This window comes from Chanodichthys erythropterus, chromosome 10 (genome assembly GCF_024489055.1).
Source record: "Chanodichthys erythropterus isolate Z2021 chromosome 10, ASM2448905v1, whole genome shotgun sequence".
In the NCBI taxonomy this organism is placed as follows: domain Eukaryota; kingdom Metazoa; phylum Chordata; class Actinopteri; order Cypriniformes; family Xenocyprididae; genus Chanodichthys; species Chanodichthys erythropterus.
Window position 1 is genome coordinate 50187790 of NC_090230.1, and position 24048 is coordinate 50211837.

Here is a 24048-nt window from a genome sequence, read left to right on the forward strand (position 1 = left end):
TCATACAGGTTTGGAACATCTTTAGGGTGAATAAATGACAATTTTCAGGTGAACTGAAATTTTCTTGACATTTCCAGGTTTGCTATGGCCACGAAAACCTCTGCCACTATTAAGAATAGAGTGTTTATTTAAAAAAAGGCAATATTAAACCATGTTTACTTGATGGTCATGATGTGGCGCTCACAAAACGTGCACATACTAGTACAAACCAATGATGTTTATTTTGCAGTCACAATGCTTACACTATATGTAGCAGACATCCAAACAAACAATCAAACAATTCAACCTTATCACTCAATGGACCCAACACACAGTCGCCAAAAAACACATTCACATCAGGGAACCAAGAAAAGAAAGTGAACATCCATGAGTGTTGGACATGGTTAAGAGATGAGCTAGTTCTTCACAAACAGTTAGCAGCAACATCTGTTGAGTAGCACAAGTTGCTAATATATTCCATTCACCTCTGTTTAAATCTACCATATTCTGATGTGTTTTCTGTTATTAAAAATAAAACTCGAATCCAGGGGGAGAAAAAAAAAAAAACAGGGTTAAAGATAAAGAAACTGTTGAGAGTGATCCTGTTGCAATGACTCAAGTACCAGGGTCTTTTTTTGAAGGACACGGCTACATTCTATAGGCTTCACTACCGAAGAACGCCAGATCAACAATAAAGCCACGAGAGACTGGAAGTCTGTGAGATTAAAAAGCAGGGAGAACAGTTTGACGAAAGCTCAGAGAGCAACTTCACCACAACCAAGTCACTTTATCTAATCAAATCCACAGACGACATGATCAAACCCTTCAGAGACAAAATGGAAAATGTTACACGTGCGTTCTCCTTTAACGGAGGTCTCAGAATTAATTTTACACTAAAATGGGTCATTTTGGGACCGTTTCCAGGTCAGCAGTGAGTAGAACCAAGAACACCCTCAGCAATGGAGGTGGTGGGGATGTCACGATGACCTTAAAGGTGAAGAGGTTGACAAGACAGACTTCATCATGCTCAAGATTTTAGGGAAATGGTATCCCTCCTGAAAAAGTTAACGCAAGGGGCTTTGTGTATTTACAAATCTCCCGCTTTTGTTCGATAGAGTCAGTTGGGGGGAGGGTTGAATAATAAATGTACAACTTGTGATCCTATACGACTTTTCATCCCACCCCCTCTGTGGACAGGTGTCAATCCCAGCACTCATGCCACAATCCCATGTTGTCACCCGGATATAAACAACTCTCTCCATACAGACAAACCCACACTTCCAGCACAGTTGCACTAACTAGACTGTAAAAAGTTTTCAATCACACTCATTATTTGTCTTAAATTGTAATAATTATAAACATTGTTGAAAATGTTATGAAAAAAAATGTACACTTTTTTTTCCTTATGTGTTTCTATACAAGGCAGGCAAAAGCAGAGCACTATGTATACCAGCTCATCCTAACCCTTCCTCCCACGGACATGCTCTCAAACACACTCTCACACACACGCACACACACACACACACACACACACACACAGACGCCCACTTCCCATTATCCCTCAGAGTGGTTCGGGTGTGCCGTCCACTCTAGAGTCCACACTGGTGCCATCCCACACCCCAAACCCATTCCCAACCATTCCCCAGCCATACCCTCTTCACTCTCTTTGGACTTTGAGCCCCAAATGACAAGAGAATGGTCAAGGAGAAGGACTTCTAGAAACTGGCTTTAAAATATGTATATATTTATATGTGTATATATATATTTATATATATATATATAAAAAAAGGGTGGGGGAGGAGATGTGAGGGGAGAGAGGTAATGGTTTTTTTAGGGACTGGGGAGCGGGAGCGGGAGGTGCAGGCTTGCGCAGTGGTGGTCCCCTGGCAGCCGGGCCAGGGGCGGGTGGGAGTACGGGGCGGGGCCGGGCCACATGGCCTGGTGCTCTATGGAATGTCAGCTCATCATATCGTTGCTGTTTACCCCGTATGTGGAATTCTTCATGGAGTCATTGACTTCTCTTCTAAATACTGAAAGATTCTGTGTAAACCTGCAAAATGAAGAAAAAAAGTTGAGTATATATGTATGTGTGTGTATATATATACACGCATACATACATATTTGAATGACATCCGTGAAAAAAAAAAAAAAAGTGTGAGTGTCAGCTTCTGTCTTAGCATGGCAAAATAAATATGAATGGAAAATTATTTTAATACTCAAACTTTAGTTTAGGGATATAAGATACTAACAGTGAAGCTTGTAGGGCTGCCCCCTAATAATTGACCAAACAGAAGTCAATGAGAAGAGGCTTAGGGTGCGTTCACACTTGTCATGTTTGGTTCGATTAAAACGAACCCTGGTGCGATTGCTCGGTTAGTGCAGTTCTTTTGAACATATGTGAACACTGCCATCCGAACCCTGGTGCGCACCGAACAAGTGGACCGAGACCGCTGAAAAGATGGGTCTCGGTCCGCTTCCAAGCGAACTCTGGTGCGGTTCGAATGATATATGAATGCAACACGGACCAAAGACATGTAACCGAACCAAAAACAGGAAGACGAGACCCTAAAAAGGACAGAATCCTCACGCATGTCGGTTTTTCTCGTCATAGACGCGAGTTTGCCCATCACAGGCATCAGACGCGCGTCTCCATGCAGCAGATCATTTGTGTGTGTGACGGATGGATTCCCGCCGGTGTTTTTACTACTTTACACATTTTATAAGCTCTTCACGAGTTCCCAGCTGGCCAAAATACCATCACATGCAGGCTATGCACCGCTACGCACACACAACAAGCGCATTTACCTCAGGAAACAGCACTGTTTTGGATGTTCGGTAAGTTCCGTCTCAAAATAGGCAATACGTCATAAAATCCGACCAATCACGTTGTGAATGTACCCCTATGCCTTAAGGTTCGGTGATAAAATTGCCAATCTGAATGCTAACCGGACCAGGACTAAATGTTTTTTTTTTTCTTCTTTGGTCCGGACCAAATGAACCAAACTACAAGTGGGAACGCACCCTTAGTCAACCAAATTTGAATTAGTTGGTCAATGGTCACAGAAAAAATGCAATTGGCAAAGTCACGCAGTCCATGACAGACAGATTGTTAACACGGCTGGTCCATGTGGTAATAACAGTATGTCAGTTAGTAAATCCAAACATTTATCTTTCATCAACCTCGAACACAGCTTATTCGAAATTACTATTCGAACAGAAAAATCTTTAGTCGAGGACATCCCTACTGCTCGCTCTAATGTTAATCTAGATAAATGTGCACTATTATTAGGCACATACCCAAGTGTGCTAACTGCATGACGTTTAATTTAACGTGCATTTCTCTCAATAGGCGCATCCACTATAATGCGGAGATGACGAGTCAGCGTAGTCAACTTCATTTTTGCAGGCGACACTAACTCAAAGCACTAGTTTATTAAAATTACATTCATAATCATTATGATTGAGTGTGTGCTTGAGCACTTAATTTATATTTTAAAGGATCCTTATTATGGTTTAGTATTTCTCTGTAAACAAACAATACAGGATAAAAAAACAATAAAAAAAAACAAAAAAAAACAAGAAATCAAATGACCTGTCTCTGTTTTTGGTGAGCAAGTTTCGCTCTATGCCCTCCATGAGATTTTCAAAGCATAAGTGCATGGCTTGCTGCTTTTCTGGTGGTTGGCTGTTCACAATGCTGTTCCTCAAATCTGCAAAATACTACAAACACAATGCTTTGATCACAAAAGGTGCTGTAGTGCTTATTAAAAGTTAAAAAAAGAATGATGGGCCTCTCATTAGACAGACCCCAATGATTTGATAGTCACAATTACATTCTTTATAGATGTGTACAGGTGTGACTATTTACAGAATGGACACCATATTTACATTACATTGTTTTTACACATGCTAACGTTTAATTTTTTTAAAAAAGAAATTAATACTCTTATTAAAAAAGGATGCATTATATTGATCAAAAGTGACAGTAAGGACTTTTCTAATGTTACAAAAGATTTCCATTTCAATCCTGAAAAATGTGTCACGGTTTCCACAAAAATATTATGCAGCACAGCTGTTTTCAACATTGATAATAATAATGAACATTTCTTGAGGAGAAAATCAGCATATTAGAATGATTTCTGAAGGATCATGTGACACTGAAGACTGGAGTAATGAAATTCAGCTTTGCCATCACAGGGATAAGTTATGTTTTAAAATATTATTACTTTTATTATATTGATTTTGTAATAATATTTCAAAATATTACAGTAACTGTAGTTAATTAATAGTACTGTAATTTTGATCAAATAAATGTAGCCTTGGTGAGTATGAGACTCAAAGAGAGTATAAGAGGCTTTCAAAATATATTTTTTTACCAACTTCAAAATTTTCAACAGTAGTAATACAAGTAGTAGTAATATACAGTTTTCAGAATCAATTCAGAATCGTTGAAGAGAGAAACACGAAGTATCAGAGAATTGATCCCCCCCCCCACTTTAATACACACACTACATACCTTCTCATTGAGCAGAATCAAACCAAGCAGTGGCCGTGACATTGACCACTGATTCCTACAATCTTCAAAAATGATGATATTCAACACAGTGGACAGCATCTGGATAAAAAGATTGCAAGAAATCTGTCAGATCAAATATCTCCAATACACTTCAAAATGTCAACGTACATGAGGAAAATATATTTTATAACAAACAAATGGCTGTGAAAATCTCTGCTTTCAACAAGACAAAAATTCCTAAACAAATAATTTATGATGTACATTTTTTTTTCTCATTTCTTTCAAAGCCTCATATGGCTACAGATGCAGCTCACCTGCTGAATCATCTCAGGGTGCTGCTGCATTATGTGAAGGAAGCGGTCACTCTCCTGGGCCATGGGCGCCGCTCTTTTCTTTGTGCTGCGTGACAGCTGCTTGAATAGATAAGTAACTATGTGATCCAGGCTTGAGCAGCAACCAGTGCATACCATTGTGTCTGTGAAACGGCAAACAGAAACAGAGATCAACTTAATAGGTTCACAAACATCTAAAGGTCCATGATGGAACTGAAGGAGGGTTTGTGAGATCAAATCGTGTACAAAAAAAATTCTGTGTTTGAAGAGAAGGTCCTTACCAAGTGCAGTAAGCCCCTCTGATATGGAGGACAGAATGTACATGACGACATGAGGCTCCAGGCTGGCGATGAAGTTCATATGGTCTTGGGTTAGCACCTCCAGAAGAGAGTAGTAAGACTGACTAAGCTTTGGATAGTCCTGCAGGGAGACCAACCAACCAAAAATCAACCAATCTGAATGCTGAAAGACACAATCCTGATACTGATAGCTGACGGCTCTTACCAGCAGGTCACTGTGAGGGATGGATAAGAGCAGCTTAATAAAGGTCTGCAGGGCGTTGTCCAAGGCATCATCGCCATACAGACGGAAGACGCCGAAGTTGACATAGTTGCCGCTTAATACAGCTTTCAGCATGGAGAAACAAATGGAGATTCCCTTCAATTTCAGTGCATACACCTGATCTTTTGGCACCTCACCCAGTGTCAGGATCCGATTCCCTTGACGTGAAAACAAGACAAATGATTATTTTACATCAACATAAAGTGTTAACGATTTCATAATGCTACTACACCAAACCAGCATAATAGTTCATTAAAATATGAAAACTGGGTCATTATAGGAGAGAATGTACCATATGTTGTAATCATCTTGCTGGTCTCCCTAAACAACAGGATTCCATTCGGTGACGACACATCAAACTGTAATCTCTGTGACCTTCATGTAAATAAACAAAACAAAACACCAAGTCAGAGAACATGCATAACCTTCAAACACAGCTCTCAAGGACATGCGCAAGACGTAACACATGCATACCTGTTGTGGACGAGCTCAGCCATGAGTTTGAGGACTGGTGTGGTGCAGGCAGGTACATGGTACCAGAGCTCTATTGCCCTCTGTAAGATGGGCATGTAAGAGGGGTAACTATGACCTGTTAAGGAACATATTAAAATTGCCATTCATTCGGAAATGTGCAGTTTGGCCAAAGAGATTAGTTTTTAGGGGTGGGGGGTATCTTCTATCTTCCAATTCACAAATTTCAAAAATTCGATTTTCAAAATGCAGACCTGCAAACTTGTCACTTTTAGGTGACAATCACCTTTTTCTTGGTCATTTGGGTCATTTATGTGAATCGCACCCCCCACCCCCCGCGACACTGTCACCTTTTTTACTCTGAGGAGTTTGCAGGTCTGAAAATGTATATTAATAACCTGATGTTGTCATTTCAAAGAAGGCGAAAGTCAACCGAGAGAGCAGTGCAGCACAGTTTAGACAGTGCACAGGCTTGCAACAGGGGAATCATTATGAATGAAGCTTACTTGACAACAAGTTCATATCAATATCTTAAATAGAAAATAGCCTTAAATCATGTACAATTACCAACACACGTCTAGTGGTTTTCTGTGTTAAACAATATCTGCCTATAAAAGTGCTTTGAACATATCCTGTATCTAAGGCTGAATTACAAAAAATTGAGAATGCAACGGCACATATTATATATTTCTAACTCTTAATGATCGACCATTGATCGGATCCAGCTGATAATCATTTCCTTTGATTCTATGCGCCTGTCAACTTGACACATTTTATCACATTTTAATGATGCAAAAAACATGTGCGCGCTCATGCTGTGAGAGGCAAATGTGAAAATTTGAACAGTGGCGGGCTAGAGTAAAATAACACTGTTACAAGGTGTGTATAATTTAAACTACTTTATTAAATAACTTCCGACCGATTGGCACTAACAGTAGCTGCTGTTCAGTTCTCATGCTACTGCTCTTCCTGAACTCTTCCCTCTCTTCATTAAGGCTCCAGGTGAAGGAATTCCAGATATCAAAAAAAAGCAAAACAAGCCCCTTAAATACAATATAAGAAGCAGACATGGCAAAACTGTACCACGGGAACAAATATAAACAATATAACTAGTATTATCAATATCCTACAAAGTTAAAAGGCAGGAAATGTAATTTATTATGAATAAAATAATTCAATATAAAATATCTAGATATTATAAATTGATTGATTTATAATATATATAATTTATAATATTTCAATACTGCACTGCACGTTAGTTGAACTAATCCTTTAAATTAAATGAATAATTTCATTTCCTTTATTTTATTTCATTTTGAGTTCATCGAACTGAAAATTTATTAAAAATTGTGAATTGTGAGGTTCCAAAAGATTCCCACTCCCATTAGTTTTGTATCATTTTCTTAGTTTGTTTAAATTTGAATTGATAATTAAAATGAAATAACATAAATAGATAAATAAAAACAAAAATAAACACATAATTAAACAAATAAAACAAAAACAAATACATATTAAAAGGATACATCCAATCAAAGAGCATCATAAAGCTGGTCTTGGCATTGAAGGCAAAGGCAATTCCCCTTAGATCTCTCACAAGTCCTACTAAAGTTCTCTAAAAGAAAAAGAAAAAGATTTGGTCATCTCTCATATGTGAAAACACTGAGGTACAGATGCATTCTAAAGGTCAGCAACAGAAAAGAAAACAAAGATATTTTGCAAATGCTGCACGTTACACTGAGAAGGGTGCTAAATGATAAAGAATATGACATCTCACTTTTGCTTCTTGTTCATTGAAGGTGTTGGTGCTGAACATCTGAGCGACGGCTTCAAATGCGGCAGTGAGAGGAAGCATGAACTGTTCAAACTGGTCCTCGTCCTCGCCTGTCAAAAACACGGAACACTGTAAAAGATGTCCTTTTACATGACACTTATATGCTCCATTTCATACATATCAGATGATTAAAGGGTTAGTACACCCGTAAGACCTTTGTTGATCTTCGGAACACAAATCAAGATATTTTGATTAAAATCCAATGACTCAGTGAGGTCTCCATAGCCAGCAATGACATTTCCTCTCTCAAGATCCATTATTGTACTAAAAACATTTAAATCAGTTCATGTGAGTACAGTGGTTCAATATTAATATTATAAAGTGACAAGAATATTTTTGGTGTGCCAAAAAAAAATAAAAAAAATAACGACTTATATAGTGATGGCCGATTTCAAAACACTGCTTCAGGAAGCTTCGGAGCATAATGAATCAGCGTATCGAATCATGATTCGGATCGCATGTCAAACCGTCAAACTGCTGAAATCATGTGACTCTGGTGCTCGGAACTGAGGATTCGACACACCGATTCATTATGCTCCGAAGCTTCCTGAAGCAGTGTTTTGAATTCGGCCATCGCTAAATAATTTGTTATTTTGTCTTTTTTTGGCGCACCAAAAATATTCTTGTTGCTTTATAATATTGATAATGAACCACTGTGCTCACATGAACTGATTTAAATATGTTTTTAGTACCTTTATGGATCTTGAGAGAGGAAATGTCATTGCTCCCTCTGTAGGCCTCACAAAGCCATCGGATTTCAACAAAAATCTCAATTTGCGTTCTGAAGATCTTACAGGTGTGGAATGGCATAAGCGTGAGTAATAAATGACAGAATTTTCATTTTTGGATGAACTAACCCTTTAAGGTCAGTCCACTGTAAATTTGAAATATGAACTATAATAGGTATACCCTTACCCAAATCTACCATAAGAAGTCTTCCCAAGGCTGTGTAGAAAGTGGTCCGACACCTCATATCACTAAGATTGGCCTGATTGTTCACGCCCAGGAAAGAAAAGTGCTCACTCTGTCACATGGAAGAAAAATAACACATTGTCAGCTTGTTACTGAAGAAACAGTTTTAAGAATTGTAATAAAAATAAACAGTTTTTAAAATAAATTACTATTTTTTTTTAACATTTATATTACTTTGTTTAATGTCATTGTCCATTAATTGCACTCCAGAGACAAATAAAGCTGAAGAAAAACGAAAAAAGCTCATGTTGGTCACTTACCGTGTGGTTGTTTAGCATGAACTGGACAGCGCTGAGTTTCACTAGTTTTCTAACACTGCTGTATGTGACAAATTAGGTTAAGGAAACACAAAAACATATTCACTGTCAAAAAACTTCACAGACCGTTCTATAGATTTACGTTAAATAAAAGTCCATCAACCTCAGTAACAATGCTGATACTGTTTAAAATTTAAACAAGCAACATGTGTGTAAGGATATCCAATAGAGAGGTCATTGAGGAGCTGTAGTGTCTTAGATGTGATTGGTTCACACTGTCCCCAGTACTTCAAGTTGGTGATTCTGCGTTAAAACAAAACTCTTCATTAAAAATGGTTTTCAATTGTAATTTTTGACAAAATAAGTTTTCCTACTAAATATATTTATCATTAGTTGACATTACTCACATTTTCCCAATGAAAACACTGAGTACCATGGTCTCATCATTCAGGCCAAGAACCTCCGATAGTCTTCGATACAACTAGGGATCAAACAAAAGTAGTATTATTTCATGTCATCTTGAATTGATCTTGAACAGGTGTTTTGCATTGTAGCTCTTACTAATATATCCTGCATTTTAAATGGAATGATGTATTAACCAATCAGCATCAAAGATTGGAACCATCCATTTTACAAAAGCATTTAGTGTTCAACTACTGAAAAAGAGGTTGGGAAATAAAGGCACGAGAAGCAAGCAACTGTGATAATTCAGAGGGTTCTCTTCTCACAAAACCATTACCTATATTTATTTGGTGAGAAAAGGGGGATAAAGTAGTTCAATTTAATTTACAAATTAAAAACCTAATGTACCATTTAATGGCAAATACAGTATACATATTTTTCTAACACAAATACAATTAGACTGCTAAAAATAAATTCTTTTAAGGAAACAAATCATAGTAGAGTCCTGATTAATGGCACACTCCTCTGATTCTACACTTTGCTGCATGGGCTGTTGTGTAATAGTACACTGTAAAGTCTGCATCTCTAAAATCCAAATTAAGTGTGCCATTTGGGACACTATATACAATTCGCCATTAAATTTAATACATCAAGATCCAATCAGACTTCATAATGATTTTTGCACTGTTTTACAGTTATGAGGAGCACTTTTAAAATGTATCTAATTCCAAGGTTAAGGACAACAGGATAAAGCAGAACTAAACACAGTTTTAAGGCCAATTCACACTGCACCGACATACGCCGACCAACGCAGACAACCACCAGATTAAAGAAAGTCACTTCTCAGACATTCCACTACCCGACAAGCAGTGATTCAACATATTTAATCGGCAATAAAATGCTCCGACAGACGCAAACAGACGCCGACAGGATCCCACACTCATCCGACAAAATTTGATGAAGTGTCTGTTGCCGTCTGTTGGTGCAATGTGAATTGGCCTTTAGAGGAACAGCTAGTCTCTCTATGTGCACTTATCTTCTCTGTTCACAGTTTGGAATCTGAGCGACAAGAGAGAAAACTTCAGCTTTCTGGTTAGTTGAGACAGGTCACTTTCATCTCCAACACAAAAAACTATTTGTTTTTTAATCTACGTGTCCACCTATTTGTTTTCAAACCATTTAGAAAGCCAGACTAAAAGAGTGAAACCACAACTAAGCATGCAAAAAAGCTGAATTGACTGTCTCTTTTCAAAGCCCAGACACAACACCATTGCAAAATTTAACCATTCTGAGAGTTCAAAGGCAAAACCCTGTGAAAGTTACAGGGGATCAATAATTAATTCACTACTAGCTGATTTTATGTTTTAGATTTGATGTCTAAACAAACCACAGCTTGAAGTTTGTGCTCATGTAAACAGACAAACTACAACTGTAATATAACTGTCATTACCTTTGATGATTTTTGCACCTGGTCACCGATGTAGATTTTCCGAAACTGTTCGAAGAAACTAAGCATGGCTAACTCGAGCTTCTCATTTCCTGCTTGAGCCAGCCGTGAGTCTGTGAGGTTCATTAACTGCAAAACTCTGAAAATGACAAAAGATGAAGTTTATATTAAAGCAATAAGTACAAGAACCAGTGATCATAAGTGATTGTTTAATTAAAGTTAAATTCTTTCTCACTTTGTCGAAATAAATATAATTAAGCACTAAAACCATAAATTAACTTTTTAATACAAGTGAAATTATGAATTGCATCATTATAAAAATATGAAAATTATTTTTTTTTAGATTTGCTAAAGATTAATAACACTGTTAAATGTAAACTGGCATTTTTAAAAATTAATTTGAGATTAAATTATAACTTTAAATTATATAGACTATTGTGTTACATGATGGCAAAGGTGAAATAAATGTAAAAATAGCAAATATTCTGATCCCTTTTCCAACACACTGCAAAGAAAACTGTACAACCAATAAGATTTACTCTCTTGGTCACATGCCCAGCGCCACTGCTGTTACATAAAACTAGACTTCATGAAACCTGTTATCACAACTTGAATGCATGGCTGCAAGTTAAAATGTCTAATTTATTGATTTTATGCCTTTTAAAGCTGCAGTCCGCAACTTTTTTTGTGTTAAAAATTCACAAAAATTATATAATGAGAATATACAACATGAATCCATTTACCAAACCTGGTTTTTGTCTTATCCTGAATCATTATGGTACACTTATAATAAGTGTTTATATTCAGACTATTTCAGACCAGACTTGTAGGATCCGCCACAGAGTATCACAGTAACTGCATGACTCGCCATAGACATACACGGAGAAAAGTAGCTCCGGCTACAATGTTCTTACACAAGATGCGTGCAGTTCTGTTTATTAACCGCTAGAGGGCCAAAAATCGTGGACAGCAGCTTTAAGTTGCAAACATTATTTTGTTGAGTTCTGTTGACATATTAATGCTGATCATTACATTAACTTTATATTGTGTGTAATTTAAACTTAAATTTCTGCTTTAATTGATTTTTTTTTTTAAAGTTGTAGTTAGTTAATGTAATTGTCTTGATAACTTCAGAAATTGGGTATAGTGGATTTCTAGTTTCCAGCATGCTTTGCATAGGACTGGATAAGGAGAATGTTGAAATTAAGTTATTATTTCATTTGTTTTTTAGTGAAGGGAAAGACCTGTTTAGTGTTTAATGCTGTTATGTTTGACATTTAAAAGAGTTTATGTTGAAGTTTGAGGCTACCATTGTGCTGAAGAGGAGACTATGAAGGTAAACACTACATTGAACATATGAACAACTGTACTAATGCCAGTGATAAGAAATATCTTACTTGTTTATTAAATATACATGCTAAATAAGTTACATTTAGCATGTGTTATGATAGCTGAGGAAATATCTTTTGAAATATAAAAGATTAACTGGTTCCAAGGCTATAACTCAAGTAGTTAGAGCCAGGGCCGCGTTATCCTAATGGGCAACATGGGCTGCAGCCCAGGGCCTCGAGCACTGGGGGGCCCCCGAGACAAAACAATTTTGCGTTCAATAGCCCAGGGCCCCGAGAAGGGTTAACGCGGCACTGGTTAGAGCTACTCAATTTTTTGAGTAATCCACTTAAAAAATTGTATGTTACACATTATTAAGTTACTCTAACTCAATATAGTTTGATGGTTGTTTCATATGAAGTTGCCATAACTCAAACAGTTACGTTAACTTTTTTTTTTGAGCCAACAATGTTTTTTTTAGAGTGTGGCACTAACAAACAGACTATTTGTGGTAGCACAATGAACAACATGGGAAGAATTCAGACTATTATCACTTGCCTTTGTACTCTAGTATGTGATGTGGTTTAATAAACACCATAGTTAATACAAAAATCTGTACAGCTTTTTAAAAAAATATGTAAATAATGTTTGATTTCCTTCATTTTCCTTGACAAAAGGGTTGTGCAAGTTGTGCATATTCATTAAGCCCATCTGTCTTTTTTATACATTGGTCTGAACAAGCAAATTTCATGTGAAACTTTTACGCCAAACATTTGTCTTGGTGTGAACAGCCTTCAGTGCCAATTGCTTACCGACACACAAGCTCCCCATCCATGGCATCTTGCTCATCTGTGCTGGCGAAGGATACTCTTCCTCCAATGACCGCACCAATGATGTACACCAGCCACGTCAAACGACCTGGACAACACATTCGTAACGTAAGGGTTGTATCGTGACGTATGATTGTGCATCAAGAAATGTGAGGTGTTTTAAGCTCACCCTCCTGGACTGCTATGTCCATTGTGCTGGAGTTAGTGGACTGCAGCAGCTCCTGGTATGACTGGGCAGACTGATCAAAGAGCTGGACCAATAGGGCGCAGGTCTTCTCATACTCACACCGCCCGATAGTAGACAGCTGGTCCAGCTGCTGTTGCACCAAGCCTGCATCATCCAAGGGATCTTCAAGACCATCCCTGTATAGAATGGATATTGTATATAGAAACATTACACACTTATGACATTCATGATCATCGGACTTAACTGACTTCAGATAGTGCTCACTGTACCTCAGAATGATGTGCACGGACTCCAGGCGAGACGTGATGTAGGCCTTAGTCACCTCAGGGGTGTAGGTCTCCAGCATGTGGGGCTCCGTGGCCTTCACATAAGGGACAGATGCCGCCAAACGCTGCCACAGGCTCAGCAGATAGTGCACACTATTGGGTGCAAACTCCCAGTGCTGGGACGCAACAAATTATTATCAGTTTTTGAAAAGCCAATTTTCAAAATTGTAATAGTGTCAAGTTGGTTCAACTTCTATAACAATCACAATTCAGATTTGTCTTTAACATACAAAGACTTTCACTCACCTGAAGACTAGTTACTGTGAAGTTAGCGATCAGTCTTATGACCTCGGGGTAGTTCTCTACTTTAACCAGCTCTCCTAGTTGATAGTTACTCTTGAGTCGAGCCAGCAGTCGGCAGAACTCATGGTAGTTGTTTGGGTCCGACAAACTCTATAAAACCAAACATGATAAAAACCACACACACACACAAAAAAAGGCCATGTTACCCAATTAACCATACCATGCTGTGAATAGATTTCACAATTTGCACAAGAACAGTCTCTCTCTCTCTTTAATTCATTCATTGACAGCTAGATGTAATGACCCGTAAACAAAATAACAAAAATTAATCTTTATTCTTACCCATCCAGTCAGTTTTAACTTGTCAATGCTGTCAAATGACCAATACCGCTAATCCCTATAAGCATATGCATTCTACCAAGATGGGCACCATCCTATCTGACCCCATACCCAATCCCTCCACCCACGCTGGGAAGTGAACGCAAATTCAAAAAGATGGTTATTTAATAATCGTGACATGCCTAATTACAATGACAAGAATTACTATTCTAACTTAACTAATATTACAATATATTTATAAAGACATTTGAACAAATATAAAGATGGACAGCATACTTGAGGGTTCTCCAATATCCTCTTCACCCCATCTACTAAATGGGAGAGGAACTTTGCTCTCTCTGCGTTGTTGAAGAGAGACCTTCTGACAGATGCTATTTGGACTAGACAAGACAAAACCTGGAAGACAAACATACAGTTCACATCATTAGAGGAAGAGTCTAACAGTGTCTATGAGGCAAAGGCTTGTTTATCTTCACATGCATATCATGCTGTTTATTTGACACTCACCAAGGGAGACAGCGAAGGAGGGATGGAATGATACAAATCAAAAAACAGCTGCAAGGTTGAGGAATCCAAAAAGGCTGCAGGTGAGAGAGAAAGGCCAAAATGACGCATGAATTAAACATGAATGCCTCTTTTTATACTAAAAATATGTGCACTACTATTCAAAAGTTTGGAGACGGTCACGTGTTTTTCACGTTTTTGAAGGGCTGCATTCATTTAATCAAAAATACAGTAATATTGTTAAATATTATTAGAATTTAAAAAAAAATAATAATTCTATTTTAATACATTTCAAAATGTAATTTATTATGTGATGTCAAAGCTGAATTTTCAGCATCATTACTCCAGTCTTTAGTGTCACAACATCCTTCAGAAATCATTCTAATATGCTGCTCAAGAAACATTTCTTCTTATTATTATTATTATCAATGTTGAAAACAGTTGTGCTGCTTGATATTTTTGTGGAAACCATGAAAATCTTTTTCTTCAAAGAAAAAAGTTCAAAAGAACAATTTATTTGAAGAAGAAATATTTTGCAACATTAAAAGTGAACGTAAAGACATTTATAATCAATTCAATGTCTTTGCTGAATAAAAGTATTAATTTAGATTACACTTTATTTTAAGGTAACGCAAGTACATTGTAATTACTCAAATAAGTACTGAGTAATATTAATTAACCACATTTACTTACTATAGAGTTACAGTTAGGGTTAGGTTTAGGGTGTTACTTGTAATTATGCATAATTTACTGTTATTACTATAGTAAGTACACGTAGTAACGTGTAACTACGTCAACTTTAAAAAAGTGTTACCTTAATTTCTTTAACAAAAATCTTACTGGTTTGAACACTTTTGAACAGTAGTGTATATGCTAAAAAAAGAATGATTAGCCAGCCATAACAAAAAAATTTGCATATTGAAGTCTTAAAGGTATAGAAGAAAAGAAAAGGAGAAAAATTGCAACAAGAAAAGCCGACTTTATAATACTTATCTCTAAAGAAGGTTAAAATATATTATAAAATACAGATACTTTAAACAAGTACTGGGACACAGTTGCTTCATTCATTTAATTATTTCATTAAAAAAAAAAAAAAAAAAAAAAAAAAAAAGGAGGTTCACCTGATCTCCAGCTGGTGGGGATCTGGACGGTGCACAGATCATCTGAAGACTCATCAGTGGATGTACCGATGAAATCAAAATTGAGGCAATTGTGGGCCAGTTTGAGTAGCTGCATGAGCAGCCCATGCTGGCTTTCATCATTTAGATTCAAGTTCTTCCCAGATGCCTGTAGACATACAGAACAATGCATTGAGTTCTTTACATAATATTCAAGCATGCTGGTTTAACAGTTGTGAAGGAAAATATACAGATACATGGTGCAGTCTAGAAGTCATTAAACATTAGCCTCACCTGCTTGAGGAGGTTGCAGGAGAGGGTGAAGATGTCAAATAAAGAGGAATCTCGAAATGATGATGCAATCTTCCTGTGTTTTGTAAGTGGATGCGATGAGTCTGCCTGGGGGACCGTAAGAAGATTCAAGGAATCAGTAATTCATCTTTAATGAGGCATTCAGTTTTTGATCTTAAACATACAGCAAAAACACCTTCCAAGCACTGAGGAAAGACTACATGAATGTCTAAAGACTAAATGCTGCAAGCGGAGAAACTTACTTGGTTAATCTCATTGGTTAACTGGGAAAGAATTGTGACTCCTATGATGCAGTGTTCAACACTATCCTGAAAGAGTCAAAAAATGTAGCATGTTAAAAATAATCTAAACCAAGAAAACCTTATAAACAACTTCACAGGAAGGAATGAATTATAAACTTCACTTCACTGGAATGAAAATCTTTGGCCAAAATTAAACAAACTGGGACATAAAGCAAAACCAAGATGTCTTTCAATGAGAGTGCACTACTAGGAAATATAAATACCAACTGCAAAATGTTTTTGAATTTTCACAAAATGTATTTATAGACTGTTGTGGTTGTGCAGTTACGTTTAAATGTCCTCATTCATGAAACAGGAGTAGTTTGCTTATACATTTTTTTTTAAAGAAACTGTTGTATTTTTAATGCAACAGTTTACATAAGAATTGTTTTAGGAATGATTTACATAAATTAATTTTTCATGTTTCATGAATGAGGACAAATGCCCTCCCAAAATTCAAGGTGACTGAGAATTGCATCAAACATATCATAATGTCCATAAATCTTGAACAAGGCATCGCTGATATATTTTGAACACCATCAATTGTTGTTTCCATTAAATCCAAAGAACATGTATATTTTCACATGGATGTTGTTTTCTCACCTCATCAATGTTTGTTAAAGTTGAATTTTCATTTAAAATAGTCAATTAAAAAAAAAAAACATTCAGGCGAACATCAAAAATGGCACTTTCAACCAAAAATGTTTGCATTCCTAGTTAAAGGTGCAACAGCAAAAGGTAAGGAAATATTTCCAAAATGTATAATTATGATTTCAAGATTATTATATTTTCTAATAGTACTATATAATTGATGTCTACCTGTAGGAATCTCGTCACATCGACTATGACATTCCTGAAGACATAATCTTCCTTTTGGCAGTCGAACCAGCCAAGCTTGGTGATTCTGGCATAGAGCTGGATCAGGGCTTGTGTCACAAAGGCAGCAAGCTTTGGCCGGGTTGCCAGATAATTGAGAACATAATTTCCTGAGGAACCAATGTGACATTTATTTCAAAATGTTGTTTCTTCAAGGTTTCTGAGGTCTAAAACTCATATTGAAGACAAGGTCGATCTTATAACTTACGAATGTCAATGCGCTGTTCCAGGGGAAGTGGATTGCTTGTACGAGACACCAACTTGGAGAGACACGTTGCAGCCAACAACTGCGAGTATGAGGACTGTGAAGATTTTACAAATACACTGTCAAGCAAGCAATCTGCAATTTGGGAAAACCTAACCAAACACTTTTAAATAGTTGCTTAACTCAAACTAATGGAGAAAGAACTAGGATTTTTGAGAACATTGCTGTCAGATCATTTCAGACATCCTGTTCTTCACAGCTTTCAAAAAGTTTAATTCTTACACTTCCTCTTTCCAGCAACAACTGGCATTTACTCAGGCAGTCCGGACTATTGGTGAACTCCACCAGAGCTTTCTCGGCCTGTAGACGTGTGGTGGTGTCTGTGGTCTCATATAGCTGCTTGCACAGGATCTCTAGCTGGGCTAGGCTCTGAAAAAGAGACCCACATGAGTTTAGTGGCAGCAAAAAAACAAAACAAAACCATCCAGAGAATATTTGTGATATGAACCAATACAATTCCTGATATTTTTTTCAGCTTTCTAAGAAATTCAAGCTAGCACATGTCTATTTATATAAGTACTACAAACTCTTCTTGCAGAAATATGCTGGTATTGATAATCAAGCTAGATGATGGATGTGGTCAATGACATTCATTTAACCACATCTACTATTTTCATCAAAAAATATGTTAAAACTCATACAGATAATGACTTGAATACACCTCTTCTAAGATAAGCATGTTTTTAATTTCTGCATTAAAATTTGTTGATATTTTTTGGGGAAATCAAGTAAAATTAAATGTCAGGGTGATACAACTGTCCTGATATGATATATAAAAAAATTAAGTAGTTTGGCATAATCTTTAATATTTGTAAAATAAATAAATAAATAAAAATAATTGACAAAACTTTTGTACACCAAATCAGTCAGGTGCTGATTCTTATGTCTGTGCATCAAGGTCAATAAGTACCTTAAAATATCAGATAATTTGACCTCTTTACATCAAGGTTGTATCGGTATCGGTAGTATCGGTTGTAAAACGTCATGTGGTGCGACTCCAAAAAAATGTATATATATGAATTAATAATTCAGAATATTTGTTAAAAAAAAAAAAAAAAAAAAAAAAAAAAAAAAAAAATTTTACATTGATTTTTTTTTTTTTTTTGAGAAAAAGATAAAGACACTCTGATGTATTCAAGATTAAAGGAAAATATGTTGTTATACTTGGTTACACCACATGGCATTTTTAGAGTCATTAAATTGCCCACATGCTTAGACCACTAATAGCACATCTCCTCAACAAGACACAATTTGAAGTATTGTCAAATGCTAAAGATGCCAAGTTTTACAATCTTAAACCAGAAGCCAGAGAGCTTCTTGTACAATCACAACAACAAACAGTGGGTTTATGAAAAACTAGACACTTATGTTCCATTAAGCAAATTAATGCACAGTCAACACATCCACAAGTTATTGTTCTAAGTCACTGAGGGAGTATCTGGTTCATGCATGCATGAAAGACTATATGGTGATTGGAAAAAAAGTCAGTGATACACTTTGGTGGTAATAATACATAGAGGAGAATGAACAAGCTAACTCGTGTTATGCAGCAACAAGCCTCCGACTCTAAAACGTCCTTTGTTCCCTTGTGGGGCATAACTAACTATACAAAATCAGCATCAGCAGAAAAACAGCAGCTGCAACAAATGACTCTAAATGAAAAAGTTAATGTGTATTATGCAAAAAATTCTGAAATAATGAACTTAGTAGCCTACAGAGTTATTTATTTCAAAATTCTTTGCACTTAAATGAAGTTAAATAAAGTTAAGTTTAATACTCGCACAATTACTCATTTAAAACATTCAAAAATGCACACTTTCTAGTGCATTTCACAACTTTTAAGTTGGTATTTCATGACATGCCCATGTACATATGCTTGATGCAACCTGCTGATAACAGAATCAAGAGACCCTAAAGAACAGGGAGGACCCATAAAGATACAAAAAAAAAAATGCTTTGCATCCTAATAGATAAAATGCAAGTTGTATTTGCAAGGAACTGCACAGACAAGATAAGACAACGCCAAATTGAAAAACACAAAATGAAGACATCATGCATGGGTTTTACTAAAAATAATGTCAGTTATCACCTACAACCTACTTATAACATGTTAATGACGGGCATTAATATGCTTTGAGCACTGTGAATTAAAAGTTTACACAGTACTTGAATAATGTAGGATTATTTTACATTTTACCATTAAAGTTTTCAACTCTTTTTGAGCTGCTAAACAAGGAAATTTAATGTTATAAGCCAGAAATATTGCTGAGTCATATCAACTCACGCCTCACAACATATCCTTTGATAATCATGTAAACATACATATATTGAAGTATTAGTTGGTTGGTTTTATAAACAAGTATGTTACACTACCAAGATGTGATCGGCAACACTCAAATGGCCTGTAAGACATAGGGCTGCTCTGATGGTAATTAATAATCTATTACTGCAAATGGAATGGCTTCTTTCCCACTTACACAGTAACAGGACGCGTGGCAACAACACTGGAAAGGTTTACTGTTGCCTGTGCAAATGAGAGTCAGGTTAACAACTGCATGGTCCCCCACTTCATTAAGTTTCATGGGAATAAGCAGTTATTCAACACTGTGTTTAACCCTGAGACCTCCTTAACCTTTGCCCCCAAATATGACCTGTCTTGAGCAGCTTGTTTACAAGATGAAACATGACAAGCAGTGTCTGAAAACATGGTACAGTGTGTTTTAACGTCCTAGTGAAGCCCAAAAATGCTGTCTAGGTATGGGATAATTTTAGGACAACAATATTGAGTCTATCAAAAGTGAATGAGAAGTAGAAAAATAATTTCTTAAATTCTGAGCAGCCTTTATCTGTCAATTATACATTAAATTATTTCGGTTGTCAAGTTGGTCTCATTAACCCCCGTTATCAAAACAATGTCATGATAGTCAATGAAATTGAATAAAAATGTCATATTTTTCGTTTCATTGTAATTAACTTGATTAAAACACATCTCAAAACATTCATAAACAAAATAAAGCATGAAATATTATGCATAATATAGTAAAACCCAAAAAGGATATTTCTGGTTGGCTAACGTTACAGTCACTTCATCCAATAATGGCAGTTATTCCGCGGAGTCATTTAACTCTTCTCAAACACTACAGGTGAAGAAAATATTAGTAATATATATATTATGTATGACTTTAAAAAAACGTTACATTATTACAAACCGCGAAGGAAGCTAATGTCAACAGCGTTTTTATAATTTTCGAGAAAAATTCATTTCTGCTCGGGCTTTTGGTTTGACGAGACGGCGCGCGGGAGAATCTCGTGAGTTAGCACGCGAGCTACAGGCTAACAGAGCGAGAGCTCAGCAAACTGGGCACATTTGTTTCCAGCAAGACCAGAATGACAGATAACCAAACGCAAATACTTATTTGGGCTTACCGAGAGGCTTTTCGCTTGGAAAAAGTCTTGCTGAGCGAGAGTCACTATGGCTGGTGTATACAAGGCCAGTGTATTCATTGCATTGCAAGCGGTTGGATGAGGGATGATGCCTTGTTTACAATGTAAAACATCACTGTGGCTATAGAGTTACATACAGTGTAATACAAATGATCTCTCAGGATCTACCGATCGCTGCTGCTTGAGATAAAAGTCTTTGCATCTTGCTTCAAAACAACTTTCAGTCACAACTGGCAGAGTTGTGTGTTAACTCTGTAGTCCTAAAATCAACATGATGACAGGCCACAAGTCAACACTTGATAATCGCATCCAATAAAGCATGCGAGCCAACCTCTCCCGCCGCGCGACGCATGCATTTAAAACAAACACGTAAGCATCGCCAAAATAAGCCTCGGGATCTATCACTAGGCTGTTGTGGATCAGAACACATTAATTTAATAATAGCAAAACAAAATCATTTACTTACCTGCACATGATCCGCCATTTTGCTCCATTCATGCTCCTCTCACTCCCCCTGACAATGAGCATGCGCGCATCCTCCTACAATCACTGGAACGTTTACGCAATTGACGCAGGTAGTGATAAAGCCAGATGTTCGTTCGAGGCTTCGTGAATACCGTTACGGCATCCATCCACCGCCGAAACTAACGCAGAAAAGAGCCTTTGTTTACATGCCTCTTAAAGTGAAACTGCGAATTCAGATATTAGAGGTCACGTGGATTTATGATTCTAATTATATCTAAGCGTGATTGACAGTGCTTATTTCAAGTTCAAAGAGGCTTTTGCGTTGAAGGGCTGCACCTGTAAACAATGTGCATCACTTTTGATGTCAAAATGATGACCACTGATATGAAATGAAGACCAGACATAACAGTCTTCTAGAAATTGTGTTCTGTAGTATTATACACTGTAAAAAATTTTTTTCAAAGTTAGTTAAATAAAGCAAAAAATATTAGAGTACGTTTTACAAAAAAATATTTACTTTTTCTAGCTAAAAATTTAACATTCAATTCAATATTACTTGCTATTTTTATAAACTGTCAGATTTACTAGCAATTTTATTTTTACAACAATTGCTGCATCTGAAATCACATACTGAGTAGGTACTACATTTTAATTTTAATTTACTTTGCGACTGTTAGTACGTTATATATAGCCTACTATGAATGTGGGTAGTATGGATGAATTTTAGATGTACTGTATCTGCCATGTTGTTACTTTCACGTGACCTACCAGTGTCAGTTGCATCTCTTCACTGCCATTGATACAGTTTTTTAAATCAAATGTGCACTTCAGAATCTCAGCAGAAGTAGTAAGCCTAGTCATCCAGGAACTTTTCGCCTATTGTTTTTTGAACACTATTGTATTCTGACATAGGCCTACTCTTTTAGCATGCTGTTTTTCACATTGCCTACTATATTATAGGGAAGTATTCGATTTTGGGTGCAGTGATTATACAAAGTTCAGTCATGAAACTCTAACCGAGCGCTGATTGGGTCTTTCTACGCCGTGGCATCAGCCAATCAGAAGTAATTCCATATCCACGCAACCATATATGTCGTACCCTAGCCTGCGATCGACAAGCTGCGCAATGCTGTTATCCCTCCTCCTCCCCAGGGCCACCTGTAGAGATCTGCTACGGGGGTTCTACCATTCTTGCAGCAGCCTTTTCCTTGTTGTTTTATTTGACTAAGCTGAACAATTTGTATTTGCTCAGCAGCAACAGCAGCAGCAGCAGCAGCAGCAGCAGCGTAGCAGATCTAGTACGCCAAAATCAAGCCATGTATACTTCATACCCCATGCCAATAAATGCTGGTTGAATTTAATCCACTCCGAGAGTTGTCAGTGATTTTTTTTCATGGGAAGGCCCTTAGAAATGTCACCATGTTGGCATCACATGACTAGATATGTTATGCAGTTGATTGATTTAGTAATAATAACAATAACAACAATAACATGTATAGCCTAATAATTTGCTTTTCAGCCAGTGTTCTGTTTCCCACTAATAAATCTGAATCTTCATAATCTTTTCTGGACAGGAAATAAAACAAAACAGAAGAAATAAAAATTCTCTATTGTGACGTGTATATATACAAATAAAATGGCTTCTCAAATGAGAAAAAAATGTAGGATGGGACTTGATTTTGTCCATTGGGAATTGATTGGATTGTTTTCGTTTTTGTTAATGTTTTTGATTAAAGATTAGTAGAGCACATGCATTTAAAAAATGATGATGAAATAATTTAATAATAAATTGAATAATTTAATACTATCATTTCAAATGACGTGCACAGATAAGTAATTTATAATAAACACTGCAATATTAAAATAAGATGTACATAAAAATAAGAATTATTGAAGAAATATGAAAATAAGAATCAATGTTGGGACCAAGGATTGTTGCGACATATGGATTTCATAATAAAAGCTCAATATGAACTCCTCTGTGAGTTCTCATCATGATTTGTGACACTCATTGTAATGTTAGAGCTAATTTACAGTTCGGCCTAATGATAAATCAATTAAATTTAATACATAAATAACTGTCTACATTCTTAATAATGTGATGTAAATACATTAACAAGGACAACACCGTTATAAATAGTTATGATGATGATTAAAAATGCACAGAAATTTTAGTTGATTGCTTGGATTTTGCTAGAGAGCTGCTAGTTGGTTGTTAGCACTTTGCTAAGAAGTTCTTGATGGTTGCTAGGTGGTTGATAAGGTGCTCTGGGTTGTAGGTGCACCCTAAAATAAGTAATTAACCTATGATGATGATGATGTGAGGTTGGAAACATCTGTAGATTTATTATTATTATTATTATTATTATTATTATTATTATTAAACTAGGCTTTGACCACTACTTGATTGAATTTTTAGATCAGGATGAACAATCAGTTGAGCAATATAAAGGATTGAAGATGGCTAAACTGACAGGTTCCAGGCTCTCTACCAAACCACAAGATATTCACAGTTCATTACGCCTATTCAGATGGAGCTGTGGAGGCTAACAGCTCATTCAAAGCATTCACTGAAGTGAAAGAGAGTGTGGAGACAGTGACAGGATAGAGTTTGTTATTGTATTGATTTTTATCATTTTGTGACTCAGATTGCTTTGAGTCTCAACTGAGGAATTGGCATCTCCAGGTTTTTTTTATTTTTTTTTTTATGAATATCAAAAAAATTCTATGTATCAGTATTTCATTTCAGCAAGTTTAAATG

The 24048-nt window shown here is 36.4% G+C and overlaps 1 protein-coding gene across 2 annotated transcripts; it reads right to left on the reverse strand.

Annotated features, from left to right (window-relative positions):
* Nucleotides 1–492: 492 nt before the first annotated feature.
* Nucleotides 493–21368, reverse strand: xpo7 (exportin 7). 2 transcript variants are annotated; one of them, XM_067398076.1, is made up of 28 exons: nt 21289–21368; nt 17601–17747; nt 17322–17415; nt 17057–17223; nt 16199–16264; nt 15939–16043; nt 15648–15813; nt 14530–14603; nt 14299–14418; nt 13687–13833; nt 13384–13556; nt 13097–13290; nt 12910–13015; nt 10772–10907; nt 9327–9400; nt 9139–9222; nt 8923–8983; nt 8606–8714; nt 7634–7740; nt 7383–7471; nt 5863–5970; nt 5681–5763; nt 5332–5546; nt 5109–5247; nt 4810–4970; nt 4496–4594; nt 3572–3699; nt 493–2029 (listed from the first exon to the last, which is right to left on the reverse strand). In XM_067398076.1, exons 1-28 carry the CDS (start codon nt 21304–21306, stop codon nt 1936–1938), a joined length of 3264 nt encoding a protein of 1087 aa, XP_067254177.1. In that variant the 5' UTR covers nt 21307–21368; the 3' UTR covers nt 493–1935. The 2 variants fall into 2 exon arrangements, with proteins under 2 accessions (XP_067254177.1, XP_067254176.1); XM_067398075.1 differs by lacking the exon at nt 21289–21368 and adding an exon at nt 20805–20894.
* Nucleotides 21369–24048: the final 2680 nt, after the last annotated feature.

Coding starts and splice junctions, on each gene's coding strand:
- xpo7 (XM_067398075.1), bottom strand. CDS start 20,882: ATGAATACACTGGCCTTGTATACACCAGCCATAGTGACTCTCGCTCAG. Junction 14,604..15,647: donor CCCCACCAGCTGGAGATCAG/GTGAACCTCCTT, acceptor TCTCACCTGCAG/CCTTTTTGGATTCCTCAACC. Junction 7,741..8,605: donor ACTTCTTATGGTAGATTTGG/GTAAGGGTATAC, acceptor TGTTTTTGACAG/GCGAGGACGAGGACCAGTTT.